Source organism: Capsicum annuum, chromosome 3 (genome assembly GCF_002878395.1).
Source record: "Capsicum annuum cultivar UCD-10X-F1 chromosome 3, UCD10Xv1.1, whole genome shotgun sequence".
NCBI lineage: Eukaryota > Viridiplantae > Streptophyta > Magnoliopsida > Solanales > Solanaceae > Capsicum > Capsicum annuum.
The window spans coordinates 88,729,464-88,743,462 of record NC_061113.1 but is presented as its reverse complement, the minus strand read 5'-3'; the positions used below and the strand labels follow the sequence as shown (position 1 = coordinate 88,743,462).

The 13,999-nt window shown below is 35.4% G+C and overlaps 1 protein-coding gene across 3 annotated transcripts; it reads right to left on the bottom strand.

The window, feature by feature from the left end:
- Nucleotides 1–1,600: 1,600 nt before the first annotated feature.
- Nucleotides 1,601–4,788, bottom strand: LOC107866299 (NAC domain-containing protein 76). Of its 3 annotated transcripts, none has more exons than XM_016712418.2 (4): nt 4,431–4,706; nt 3,967–4,164; nt 2,854–3,125; nt 1,601–2,307 (listed from the first exon to the last, which is right to left on the bottom strand). In XM_016712418.2, the coding sequence occupies exons 2-4, from the start codon at nt 4,142–4,144 to the stop codon at nt 1,771–1,773; spliced, it is 987 nt and encodes a 328-aa protein (XP_016567904.1). In that variant the 5' UTR covers nt 4,145–4,164; nt 4,431–4,706; the 3' UTR covers nt 1,601–1,770. The 3 variants fall into 3 exon arrangements, with proteins under 3 accessions (XP_016567904.1, XP_016567902.1, XP_016567903.1); XM_016712416.2 differs by having other exon boundaries at nt 1,604–2,316; nt 4,431–4,720; XM_016712417.2 differs by lacking the exon at nt 4,431–4,706 and adding an exon at nt 4,713–4,788 and having other exon boundaries at nt 1,740–2,316.
- Between the last annotated feature and the right edge of the window lie 9,211 nt (nt 4,789–13,999).

Here is a 13,999-nt window from a genome sequence, read left to right as displayed (position 1 = left end):
GAGATAAAATTGATTGAGAGGCTGGAGAACACCCTCTTCGCCGGTGGACGTCACCAGCGTCACTCCCCCCAACTCTTACTAGAGTGATCGACTAATGGCTAGTAGCGGTGACCGTATCTCAGGCCCTGTTCCGGTCAATTTCGAATGGAAATCCATTTTTGTATCAATCTTGTCGTCCATCTAGTGTCAGGTTTTCTTCTGTCGTCGATTGGTTTTGATTTAGGTTTATTTTACTCTTGGGTTCCGAGATTGGTTTCATCTTTGGGGGGTTTTATTATTATTGTTCGAAGTTGTTGATTCAGAAGTTTATAATTGATTCTGTGTTCGCAAATTAAAATTTGTTTGGATTGGGGATTGGCGATATCGAGTTGGATCTTTGTTATTGTTGAGGTTCGACCTGAGGTTTTCGAACGCGGATTCTACTGAGATTAATCAAATAATACATCATTTGAAGTGGCATTGAGGTCCAATTCTATCTTATCTCTCTTTAATTTTTACGTGAGTGTAAATGATGTGTTGTTTGACATGTTTGAATCCCTGTTGGTTGTTCGTTTGATATTGGATTTAGAGGTGAAAACTTTATTGGTGAAATGCGTATAGAATTGGTTTAATTATCTGGTTAAAAATGGATTTGGGGAGTGAGAATTGAAAATTGGTAAAAATAGATGAATATAGATTAATCTTGATTTATTGTTGTTTTATTTAATTTGGGATAAGCATGAATAGCATGAATGATGTTGAAACGGATAGGCAAATGTAGGTTTGGGTAGGCAAATTTAGAACTTATGTTTTGGTTGAATGTTTGAATATGCTGTGAATGTTTCTTTCTAGTTTATCATATTTGACTCAAGTGTATTCATTTGGCCGGGGAATACCCCGAGGTTTCATGTATTTATTCACCGGGGAATGTCCCGACATATTATGTCTTCGAAGGAGGTTCGTGATCAAGGCCCAAGGCATCGGGTGAAGCATTGGAGCTTAGTCTAGGACTAGTTTAGAATAAGATTTATATTTTTTGCATTTTTCTATTTTGGACAAGACACTAAATTTGGATTGTTTTGTTTTGTTTGTTTACTTGATTGTTTTGCATGCTTTGTGTGGTTTATACATTCGTAGTATCAAATTAGCCGATACGCTCCACCAAGCGACCGTGGCCGAACCACGGGACTGAGGGGTGCCTAATACCTTCCCCTCGGTTAACATAATTCCTTAGCCGGAATCTCTATTCGCAACCAATTTAAAAGAGTCAAAAACAGTTTTGAAAAAGGATTTCTAAAGGTGAATTGGCACACCCGATTATGCCAAGTGGCGACTCTGAGTTTGAATATAAAAAGTCCTTTTCGAAATAATTTTTTCATCTTTTTGTCACTTTAATAATAAAAACCCTTTCAAACTTTAAAACAAATAATCTTTTTGGTTATAAAGGGGTGTGACACTCGCTACAACACACTTGAATACATTTGAATAAGATACTCTACATACTATTGTCTCTATCTCTTGCCTATGTTTCTTGTTCTATGATATTGCTCATATTTCATAACAGATTATTTTTACTAGTATTGTTGTAATAATAAAAAAACCAAAGTTAAATACCATTGTATAAGAGTATAAAAGATGAATGAAGTACTTTTAAAAAACAGTACAAGATATTAAGTTCTCTAAGTAACATTGAAAGAACTCCGAATAAACAAAAAAAAAAAAAAAAGGGGTGTGGGTGGTTGGGGGGGGGGGGGGGGGGGGGGGGGAGGAATTAAACGCTGGTCAGTATATCTACTTTGAGAATTTTAACAGATCGGGATCAAAGGCATGGTGATGGAATATTGGATATTTTTGTGTGCTTGTGGGGTTATCCAAATCTCCAGTAGTTGTCTGGGACTGTAGGGCGCCTTGGTTTGAAGCAAGAAGCTTATCCAAGAAAGACCAGTCGCCACTAAATTTATCGTGTTGTTGAGGAATGTTGAAAGCGCTAGCAGGTCCTGCTGATGTTAGCCTCAATAGGTTGTGATGAGGAGAACATTCGATGTTGTTCACGTTACTCAAGGGAGGGAGTGGACATGGAAGTGACAAGTCTGGACTTAGCAGTTGAGGAAGGTGCATAGAACCATCAAAGGATGATGCATAGCCGTAGCAAGCTGCTTGAGGTTGTTGCATAATTTGTTTTGAAGGTTCTGTCAACCCACCAGCACTTCCTGCCTTCATTTGATCGGTAAAATGTAACCTTTCCTCGTGATCATCTCCTATCTCGTGTTGAAAACTTGTAGTGTAATTCTTTTTCTTGAACACTCTACATACAACCCATCCGTCTTCCTGCAATGGCTTCAACAATGAAAGGAAAACTTAGTATTTTATACTCAAAGATTTCATTAAAACACTATCCAAATGACTAATATTATCAATCTATAAATCCTTAATACTACTTCATTTTGATTCAATTTATTATATGATAGTTTGACTAGACACATAATTTGAAAACATAATGAACATTTTTTAAACTCGCGGTTTTATATATGCATAACATTTGTGTATCTTAAAACTTGTGAAACTTGTAGTGTTAAGGCATGTTATAATATATACCTAATTATAAAAGCTTCGCCGCACTGAAGGTAATGTATGAAGTTCAAAATATAGAATGTATCAGTTCTTTTTTTTAAAACGAACTAGTTTGAGAACAGCATTACATAAACTCGAATTGAGACTACATGTTCTTCGTTAGAAAAAATATTTTCCACTCCCCAATTGCGAACAGAAAATATTTCCAAAAATATATTTTTCCAGAAAATAAGTCATTTAAAAAAAAATACAGTTTTGGAAAGAAAACGAAAAATATAGTTTATTGGAGAAGTTAGTTAGAACCTCAACTTCCGCAGTGTTGTCGTCAAGGCGATACTCATGCATGATCCAGTCAGTCTTTTGGCCATGAGGGGCGCGTCCGGTGTAAAATACAAGAGTTTTCCTCATCCCAATCCTCTTGGAATTGCTAAGGTATATTGCCTTATCTCTCCCTGTCGCCTTCCAAAATCCAGCTGTAGTCGCTCGATTTGTTCGAGTCCCAGTAGGGTACTTCTTGTCCTTGTGGCTGAAAAAGTACCATTCATTCTGTGGACCTGATCCAATTCTACAAATTTCTGCATTTCATCAAGTGTATACAATTAACATTTAATTAGCATATGGTTGTGTGGATATTATATGCGCAAGTTCTAGATCCAATACCAGTCAAACTATCTACAAGAGTACATTAAACTACCTCGATGACAAATGGTGTACCACGTCATTAAAATACTCTAAGAGTTGCTTTATTCTTCCTTTTCATCCAAGTTCCAACTGGCACAGGTGGGATTAGGTAGCTCGTACGTATTTAACAGAGTATTTATATTTGTTCCTTCCATAATGTCAAATAACAGATGAACAAAAGAAGGCAAGTAACCTTCGGTAGGTTATATTGCATTGCTTGTGCAAAATTCCGTTTAGGCAGTAAGAGGATACAAGCAAAATCCACTGTGGTTGTCGTAATATGGTTTTGTTTTTTATTAATCTTTAGAAGATATGATAGATTTAGATTATCCTTGGAATTATTTTTATGATTATGAGGAGATTTTCTATGGTTTTGAAGTACATATCCAATTTGGTGATATATAAATCTCATCTTTATAAATTAAATTCGATTTCTACTCATAAATCTATCGAGTCCTTTCTTGATTAACTTGATCTACCCGGTTTTAACTTACTTTTGGTAGCATCTTCTAACTAAATAAGTTGCCTAAAAGTAGATAAAAGTTTTAAGTAAAAGAAGATTATGCTTTAGTCTTGTATGCCTTTTAGATCATGGAAGAAGAAAGTTATACGATTAACTACATGCATGAAATAAATAATTTTAACATGCCTTTTCTCTTCCTTTTTTTGTTGTTTAATTTCAAAAAAAGAAAGTCCTATTAATACTAAAGAAAAATAGAATGATGGAAGAGTAACCTTTGAGATGCCATGGTTCAAGTTTGTTAAGATCCACTTCTCTAATAACGTCCAAGTCTATTGCTTCGTAGGAAACTTTCTTCCTGAGATAATAATAAAGAAGCTCTTCATCCGTCGGATGGAAACGAAACCCTGGAGGAACTGAAAGCTGCCCGTTTGCTGCTGCGGACATCATCATCAGTATATTTATTTTCTATCCTGCAAGAATAAGAAACACAAATTATTAGAGCAAACTGCAAGTTGAAATAAACGGGGACATAAAATGTAGAAGATAAACTAATTTTATGTGCAATATTTTTTCATATATTACAGCTTAAAAAATCATATCGAAAGTAAAAAATGACTTGCTACTAACTTAATCCAATAGTTGTCTTCTAGCTCTAAGCGGCAATATGTGACCTAATTGTCTACTGTATAATAAAGAGGAAGAACAAAATTAGCAATACGAATGCCCTAGTTCGAACCTGAAAGGCATGCATGCAAATCTGAGATCAAGTAGAAAAGGTATATTTTGATTTTTGAGAATGAATGAAAAGACTGATCAAAACATTTAGGGTGAATGATGGAGAGAGAAACTGAAGCTTGCTGGGATATTAACAAAGAGCAAGATGGCAGAAACGAAGAAGAATAATAAGTAAAAAGTTAAACGTATATATGGTGTTTAATGTAAACAAGGAAATTTGATGTTATGTGTAATTAGATCGTGTCAATTATGGTGTGCAAATGAAAAAGGAAGAAATTACTACCAGACTTTGGAAAATGTCGTTGAATGGGAGACCCTATCCCAGATATAAGTGATGAAAATCTGCTCAACTACTGTAAATAATCTTTTTTATTTATGTTATCTCAATATATCCGGCTTTTAGCCATGCGCAGTCAAAGTCAAACACGAATAAACCTTCTTTTCTTCCTTTTTCATATTACAGTTAAATTTCCTTTCCCTTTTATTTTTCAACTTCCAGTCCTGAATTTTCCCACTTGATATTTTCCTTTATTTACTCCCTTTTATCTCATTTTACTCTACCAATTTGACATTATATATTTATTTACAAAAATAATTAATAACATAACTATTTTACCATATTACCTCTATTAATGATGTCTACATTTTAATTTGGAGAAAAAACAATTAATACTAAGAATAAGAAAAAAAAATTGACTTGTCTTAATTAATGAAAAAAAATTGGTTTGTCTAATTTGAAAATGAAAAATCAAATTAAAAACCTTCTCAACTTTATTACACAATAATTGACAGGTACTCCAACGTTTATGTTGTTAGTTTGGTCCATATTGTATGGTGCTGGTAGAGGGTTACAAAATAAAATCTCTCCATTATTTATATGATAAATATTTGTAGAGAATTTTGAGAGTTAATCAAGTTTTTTTCCCAAAATTTTTAACATGGCTTTTAAATATTTTAAGTGTTAATCAATTAATTAACTAATTTTTTAATGTATTTTACAAATTTCAAATATAAAAATTCTATTTCAAAATACTAAAGCTTCTATGTCCGAATTTAGGGTCAAAATTTAAATCTTTCAATCTTGTCATATAAATTAGGACAATATTATATTACACACATAATAGAAGACAACCATAACCAGATATTTTCTTCCTTTTACATTTTCTTGATCTATTCTGCTTTTCTTTTTAGCCAATAAACTCATCAAGAAGGGAGATTACATTGTACAGTGAAAGCAGTAATATTGTGCTCATAACCAACTATACATTCAAGGATTGGTGCATTGAATTTGTTTCATTTGTTAATGAAAAAGGGTTTAATGTGAAAAAGAAATGCGATATGCTTTGTTTGGCGCAATTAATGGTTATAGATTAAGAGCTCTATTACTTGAATAATCAAGTGAAATTATTTTACCAACTTACGATATAATTTTTAAAAATCAAGTAGTATTAGTTATGGGCTATGCATTGTTAAAAGATTTATAATGAGAAGGGATAAAAATAATTTGTCATACATAAGAACAATTTCTGCGAAAAGAGTCGAAAGTTGGTTAGTTTTGGGAGTTAATAACTCAAATGGTCACTTAACTTATGCATTTTCTCTCAAAAAGTCACTTAACTTTGTTTCTTACTTCAAAATTCACTCAATTAAAGATTCTTCTCTCAAAATGTCACTCAATTTTGATTCTTCTTTCAAAAGTCACTTAAATATGTGTGTTTACTTATAAAGTCACTCAACCTATTTAATTTATTTATTCATTAAAATTTGCCAACATGAAATTTTATTTAAAACTAAAATTCTAAAATATAAAATCATTTCAACCATATAATGACATATTTTTATGTTTACTTTATATTTAATCCTCTGAAAATTTTTAACATATCTTAAATAGTTTATATCAATTCACTTATAATGTTAATATTAGTTTTTAAGCTTTTCAAAATAATATTTATTTAACTGATTAGATTTAATTAACTTTCAACATGATACTTATTTACTGAATTGATTTTTCAATCATAATTCAATTGTGTATCACCACGTGTATAATATACACATGTATCAAATAAATACAGTAAATTAAATTCCTAGTAAGTTGATAAAAGGGAATGTTGCAGATTTTATTTTTTATAGATTTTAAACTAAAATGATATGATATAAAACAATAGTAAATGTTATTAAACTTTAGTAACATTATAATATATACACCGCAATGAGGTAAAATCAGCAGCAATAATTATACAATCAAATGATTGTGATTTTAGGATAAAGTATATAGTAATCATCAGACAAGAAAAATTGAAAAAAAATATTCGTAAACCCAAAATTCTAAGAAATAAAAAAGAAATTTGTTTAAACCATTTAAATGAATTGTAACGCCCCGAGTCTGTACCCCGAACGCTACACGGTGCTCATAATTCCGAGGGACCACAAGCTAATCCATGACTGGTAACTGCTGCAATAACTGAATAATAATACTATAATTATGCGGAAATTAGGCGAAGACTTGCCATAAGGTTCAAAACTGTAAATACATACTGAGTACGGTACATTAATACCAAAATTGAACATCTGTCTATAAATACTCTAGTCTAAAAAGTCTTTACTGTCTGAACAAGGAGTTGATGGGATAAGTTCCCAACTAACTCCAACTGCTAAAATAAACTGAGTACTGAAATACTGGAATAATAAATCTGTCCTCAAACAATGAGGACTCACCACTAGTCTGTTGCTGAGAGATCGGGCTGCTAAGTATGATCGGGAGCCTGTGCGTCTGAACCTATGATATAAGATATCATAGTGCAAAAGAAAGGTGTACGTCAGTACTTTAATGTACGGGTATGCTAAGTGAGGTAGGCTGAGATGCATGGGTTCATATACATTAACAATACTGACTGAATAACAAGAGTATAACGGAATGAGAGTACATGCATGAGATAGGTAAATTGTAACTGAGGTCATGGTAACACTGGATACTGCGTTCAAAATCACTTGTTTACTAATATCTGAGTTTACTGATAGTGTATTACTGTTAACTGAGTGACTGTATCTGACAGTCCTGATTCTATAGAACTATTCTGAGTTTCGTACTGAGTTGAGTGACTGTGTCTGACAGTCTGATAACGCTTAAACTACACTCTTGAATGGGTGTAAGCGATCGTCGTCAACATAAAACCCAACTAGGTTGGGGTCGAATCCCACAGGGAATATGGTGTGAACTCAAGTCGTTTATGATTTAATTCACTGATAGTTTAATGTTTCCTAAAATAGGGGTTTAAGTTTCACAAATGATTGTTTGTTACTTTAATTTCGATATTTGTAACCAAGATTTTAAGAAATAACCAAAATTATATTCACTAGGGCTTACGGTACATGACAGATGCTAGAGGTGACTTAAGATTCTCATGGTGGTTAGGATGACAAGCTATCTTCATTGATGATATGCTCAAATGTCTCTCGACCTATTTAAGCGTCTAATTTCCTAATCCTCCCAGACTTAGGGAATTTCTGTTCACTGTCTAGATTTTACCTCAGGTTAACTAACCTTGTTACAGCGCTGATTATTAAACAAAGTATTTCCTAGTCCCTGTTGATAATTCACTTCCTACTGTATGTGATTTCTTTCTCAAGCAAATCAAAGTAGGTGTGTCTACTGTTTGCAACCAATAGACGTTAATTAAAATCTCAGAATTATCAAGAAATCCTAACACCTATTAAATCTTGAGTGTTTAGCACATCGTCATGACCTAATCCTAGATCCCATAATTCAGGTTGATGGAGTTTAGCTACTCATGATGCAAGGAACAAGTACACGAATTGAATTCATAAGTGAGAAGATTAACTTACAACGATGATGAAAATCAAGAAGTATAACTTGAATTGAACCATGGTATAAAACTCCCAAAATATTTTAACTAGCAAGAGAGAAATATCGTATGTTTTTCGAATAAAGATGAGTCCAAAAATAATATAGCCCCTGAAAACCCTAAAACAAGGCTTTAAATAGCTTAACCTAATTAAGGAAATAAAATCAAAGTTACAGCTTTTCCTCGAAATAGATGACGATGTCCGTGATGGCTTATCATGAGTATAACGACTTATCATAGATGTCGTCAGCTCCTCTGAACTTTTGGCTTTCACTGCTTAAGGATGACGACGATGATGACGCCTATACTTATAACCAGCCTGACGACGCGTCATGGATGTCGTCACAAAACTGTCTTCAACTTCCATCTTCTATTTAAGGATGACAACACTCCTGATGCCTTATCACCAGCCTGAAGACTTGTCATGGATGTCTTCACAAAATTGCCTTCAACTTCCATCTTCTGTTTAAGGCTGATGACGCTCCTAATGCCTTATCACCATCCTGATGCCTTATCACAAAGTGTCGTCACAACTTCAACCCATGCCAAATCTCTAGTTAAGCCTGACGACAACTATGATAGCCTATTACAGGGATGACGACTTATCACAGATGTCGTCAGCCACACTTCTCTTCAGATTCCTCTAGATTTCAACTTCTTTGCTTCTATTCTTATTGGTTATCTATCCCATCAGCTTAAACTATAAGATCAGACATAAAAAAATCAAAAACGACAAAAGTTGCTTAAGACTTCGCAATTATTCTTGGTTAAAGGTCTTAAATGTGTTAGCAATTGCTCACACATCAACACCCTCAACTTAAAACAACTGTTTGTCCTCAAGCAACTCAACACAACTAAGAGAATACATAGCATATTCAGCAACCAATTTTCTCTTTTAAGCTCAAAACATAGTTACCACCTCCAAGGTCAATCCAATTAAAACCAACTGTGTATATCATTGAAGAACAATAATGTAAAACAAAGGAATCAGGCGATGACATCAATCTTAGCCACAGCAACCATTCATATACCATTACTGCACTATCTAAATAAGCAAATAGCTAGCAACAATACCATTGTCGACTCCAATCAAGAAATCCCCCTCCTCACATATAATAAACCAAAAATGTAAAAATGAGGATCATCAAAAGACTCTCACTCTCAAAACAAAGTTCCAATCAGTGTATGCCAAGTACCATAGGTTTTCCCTTATTTTCATTACCAAGACCTTCAGATAGGCCAGCTAGGATCACTATAGGACTTCTTTTAGGCTTATAATATAGGCTGGGGCTGGTATGATATTCAAGGTTATTTAAAGCGACTAGGCCTCCTTGACACTACACTATTCTCTTGGGGGATCACTTATTCACCTCTTTTTTATTTTCTTTTCCATTGATCGCACATGTTTAAGTTGGGTGCCTTTCTTTTTTTTTTTAATTTTAGAATAGCACCCAATTTTTATTCTTCTTTTTCTTTATTCTACCCCTCTTCATACTCATCTTACACCATGCACCCCTTTGATAGCGACCCTCAACTTAGGTTGTTTGCCTAGGTCAAGGTGCACAATGTCCAAGGAGGACCAGGGCCAAATAGATTTATTATGGTATAAATAAGAAGGTGAAAGGTTTCATAAGGAAGAAATAGGCTAATTAGGCTCAAAACAGAGATCAAGAGATATAATGCACATAGGGTAGGCTATTTAGGCTAAAAGTGGGTTAATCAACAAAATGGCCTATGGTCCTTTCCTAACCCCTATCCTTTAACCATGGTAAGACTAACCAGGCAAGTTTTGGCTTTGGCATACAGAGGAAATTAAGTAGTTTGTCACACATACATAGCACGCAAGTATATCGCAGGCCACCACTTATATAGTTCATGCAATTGTTCAGCAATGATCATCAAGCAGCTAAAACTAAATGCCACAACAAGATTCACAATGGTCACAAGTAAATATAATTCACATAGTCTTTGCAAACAAAACATTGGAGAGGTTTTTAAAAATCAATAAAAAATATGTCAACTGCTTTCTGTACTTATATTTCTCCTAGTTACCACAAAACATGTTACAACAATAGACTACCCTACACCCTCAACTCAAAATCAAAGCAAAATTAAACTAAGGGTTAGAGTATACCTGGAATGGATCAATCTCGGATGCCATGGGTTTTCTCCCATGCAGAATCTGATTTAACATCGCAGCATGACTCAGGTATCTCTATTACTTCAGACTTCATCGAGACAGATAATGGTGATACTTTTCACTAATTCTTTTGGGCCAATGTAAATCTTGACACGTTGCCCATTTACCTTAAAGGTACTACCGTCTTTATTTTTGAGTTCCACTACTCCAGATGAGTAGACTTGACTAACTTTAAAAGGGCCTGACCACTTAGATTTCAGCTTACCTGGGAACAATTTGAGTCTGAAATTGAATAGAAGCACCAAGTCACCTTTTTGGAATTCTCGCTTCTCTATTCTCCAATCATTGTACTTTTTTATCTTTTCTTTATACAAATCTGCTCGTTCATAGGCCCTGAGATGGAATTCATCCATCTCATTCAATTACCCCTATCTCAACTCTGTTGTTTTCTTCCAAGTCAGATTTAACCTTTTAAGTACCCATAAGGCCTTGTGATCCAGCTCTATTGGTAGGTGGCAAGCTTTTCCATAGACCAGCTGAAATAGTGACATGTCAATGGGTGTCTTAAAAGCAGTCTAATATGCCCATAAGGCATCATCGAGATTTTGAGACCAATCTTTTTGGCTAGCATTCACCGTTTTGGTTAGGATGGCTTTAATCTCACAATTTGATACCTCCACTTATCCACTGGTTTGTGGGTGGTATGGATAGCCACTCTGTGCTATTTCACCCCATATTTTGCCAAAGCTGCTCAAAATATTTTGTTGCAAAAATGAGATTCTCCATCGCTTATGATAGTACGTGGTACTCCAAAGCAAGAGAAGATGTTTTTCTTGAGAAAAGAAACAACCCTCTTCCCTTCATTATCAGATGAGGCTACAGCTTCGACCCATTTTAAGACATAGTCAACAGAAACTAAAATATACTTTATCCCGTATAAGCTCACAAAAGAACCCATGAAATCAATGCCCCAGACATTAAATAATTCCACTTCAAGCATCTTAGTTAAGGGCATCTCATGTATTTTAGAGATTGACCCCTGCCTCTAGCATTGGTCACATTTCAGCACAAACTTATGGGCATCCTTGAATAATGTTGGCCAATAATAGCTACTCTGCAATACCTTCCTAGCTGTTCGATCACCTGCATGGTGACCCCTGACTGGGGAAGCATGACATTCTTCCATTATGCACAATACATCCACTTTCGGCACTCATCTCCTTATAATATTATCTGCACATTGCTGGAAAAGATATGGCTCATCCCACAAGTAATGCATCACATCATGCAGGAACTTCTTCCTTTGATGGAAAAAAAGGTTTTCTGGGATGACCTCACTCACAACATAATTTGCATAATCCGCATACCAAGGCAATTTTTCCATAGCGGTAGCCAGAATCTCCTTATCAGGGAATGCATCATTTACCTTTATTTTATCACTACTTTCCTATTCACCTTCCATTCTAGACAGGTGATCTGCAACTTGGTTTTCACAACCTTTGTTATCTTTGACCTCAAAGTCAAATCCTTGCAGCAGCAATACCCATCTGATCAGCCTTGGTTTAGCATCCTTCTTAGCCATTAAATACCTCAAGGGAGCATGGTCGGTGTGGAACATTACTTTGGTCCCAAGAAGATAAGCTCTGAACTTCTCAAAAGCATACGCTACAGCCAGAAGTTCCTATTCAGTGATGGTGTAATTCTTTTGTGCTCCATTCAGTGCTTTACTGGCGTAATATATCGAATGGAATAGTTTGTCCCTGTTTTTCCCCAATATAGCTCCAAGGGCCACACCACTTGCATCATACATGATCTCAAATGGTTTTGCCCAGTCAAGTGAAATAACAATAGGGGCCTTAATCAGATTCTTTTTAAGACATGCAAATGCCTTCAAGCACTCATCATCGAAGGAAAATTTCACCTCCTTCTCCAAAAGTTTGCAAAGTAGATTTGCAATCTTTGAGAAGTCTTTTATAAATCACCGATAAAAGCCAGCATGTCCAAGAAAACTGCACACTCTTTTTACTGAAATAGGAGGTGGTATTTTCTCAACTTCCACCTTTGGGCGATCAACTTCTATCCCCTTTTCATAAATTTTGTGGCCGAGAACGATGCCCTCCTTGACCATGAAATGGCATTTCCCAGTTAAGCTCCAAATTAAATTCAATACATATTTGCAAGGCTACATTCAAATTTGCCAAACACATCTCAAATGAATTACCTACCATAGAGAAATCATCGATGAATACCTCTATGGTGTCCTCTACTATGTCAGAGAAGATAGACATCATACATCATTGAAAAGTGATGGGTGCATTACATAGCCCAAATGGCATCCTTTTAAATACAAAGGTGCCATATGGGCATGTGAACACCGTCTTGTCCTGATCTTCAGGAGCAATACATATTTGGTTGTATCCAGAAAAACCATCCAAGAAGCAAAACCACCCCCTGCCAGCTAATCGATCAAGTATTTGGTCCATAAAGGACATCGAAAAGTGGTTTTTCAGAGTCCAAGAATTTAGCTTGTGGTAGTCCATGCAAAATCTCCACCCAATTACAAGCTTGAGCAGAATCAACTCATTTTTTTCATTAGCAACCACCGTCATACCCCTGTTTTGGGTACGTATTTAACTGGACTCACCCACTTGCTGTTAGAAATAGGGTAAACCACTCCTGCATCCAACCATTTAATAATATCCTTCTTAACCACCTCTTGTATTGGTGGATTAAGACGGTTTTGATGCTCTATGGTTGGAATACAATCCTCCTCAAGCTAAATTTTATGCGTATAGATTCCCGGGGGAATGCCAATAATATCTGTAATGGTCCACCCTATAGCTCTCTTTTGCCTCTGAAGTATTGAGATAAGTCCATTCACCTGTTGTTCCCCTAAATCAGCTACAATAATGGTTGGTAGCGTGTTCCCATTGCCTAAAAACATGTACTATAGGTACCCAGGCAATTCCTTTAATTCCATCACCGGAGGCTCCTCAATAGATGGCTTGGCTGGTGGCATTGGTCAATTAGCCATGTCAAGGTCTAGCTTTTCAGGAGCATAAGGATATGAACCCATGCCTTTCAAGGCACAAACGGTCTCTTCATACTTCCTAATGCCTTCACTATTATAATTCATATTGACCGTGGCTAAAGGTTCGATAACAAGTTGGTCAGCTATGGGCACCTCCTGTTCGTCCTCATAATACACATCAACTATTGAGAACACATTCATCTCTTCATGCTGCTTCATTGATTTGCCCACATCAAATCATACCACTTTATTGTTCATCCTTAATAAGAGCTCATTCACTCTCAAATCAATCAGCATATTTTCTATTGTGAGAAAAGGTCGACCCAAGATTATGGGCACCTCAAAGTCCACCTTGCAATCTAGAATGACGAAGTCTACAGGGAATATAAAGTTGGACACCTTTACCAACACATCATACAGAATTCCAACAGGTCTCTCTACTGACCTATCCGCCATCACGAGTCTCATGTCCGTGGGTGTGGGATTTCCCAGACCCAACTTTTTATAAATAGTTAGTGGCATCAAATTAATGCTTG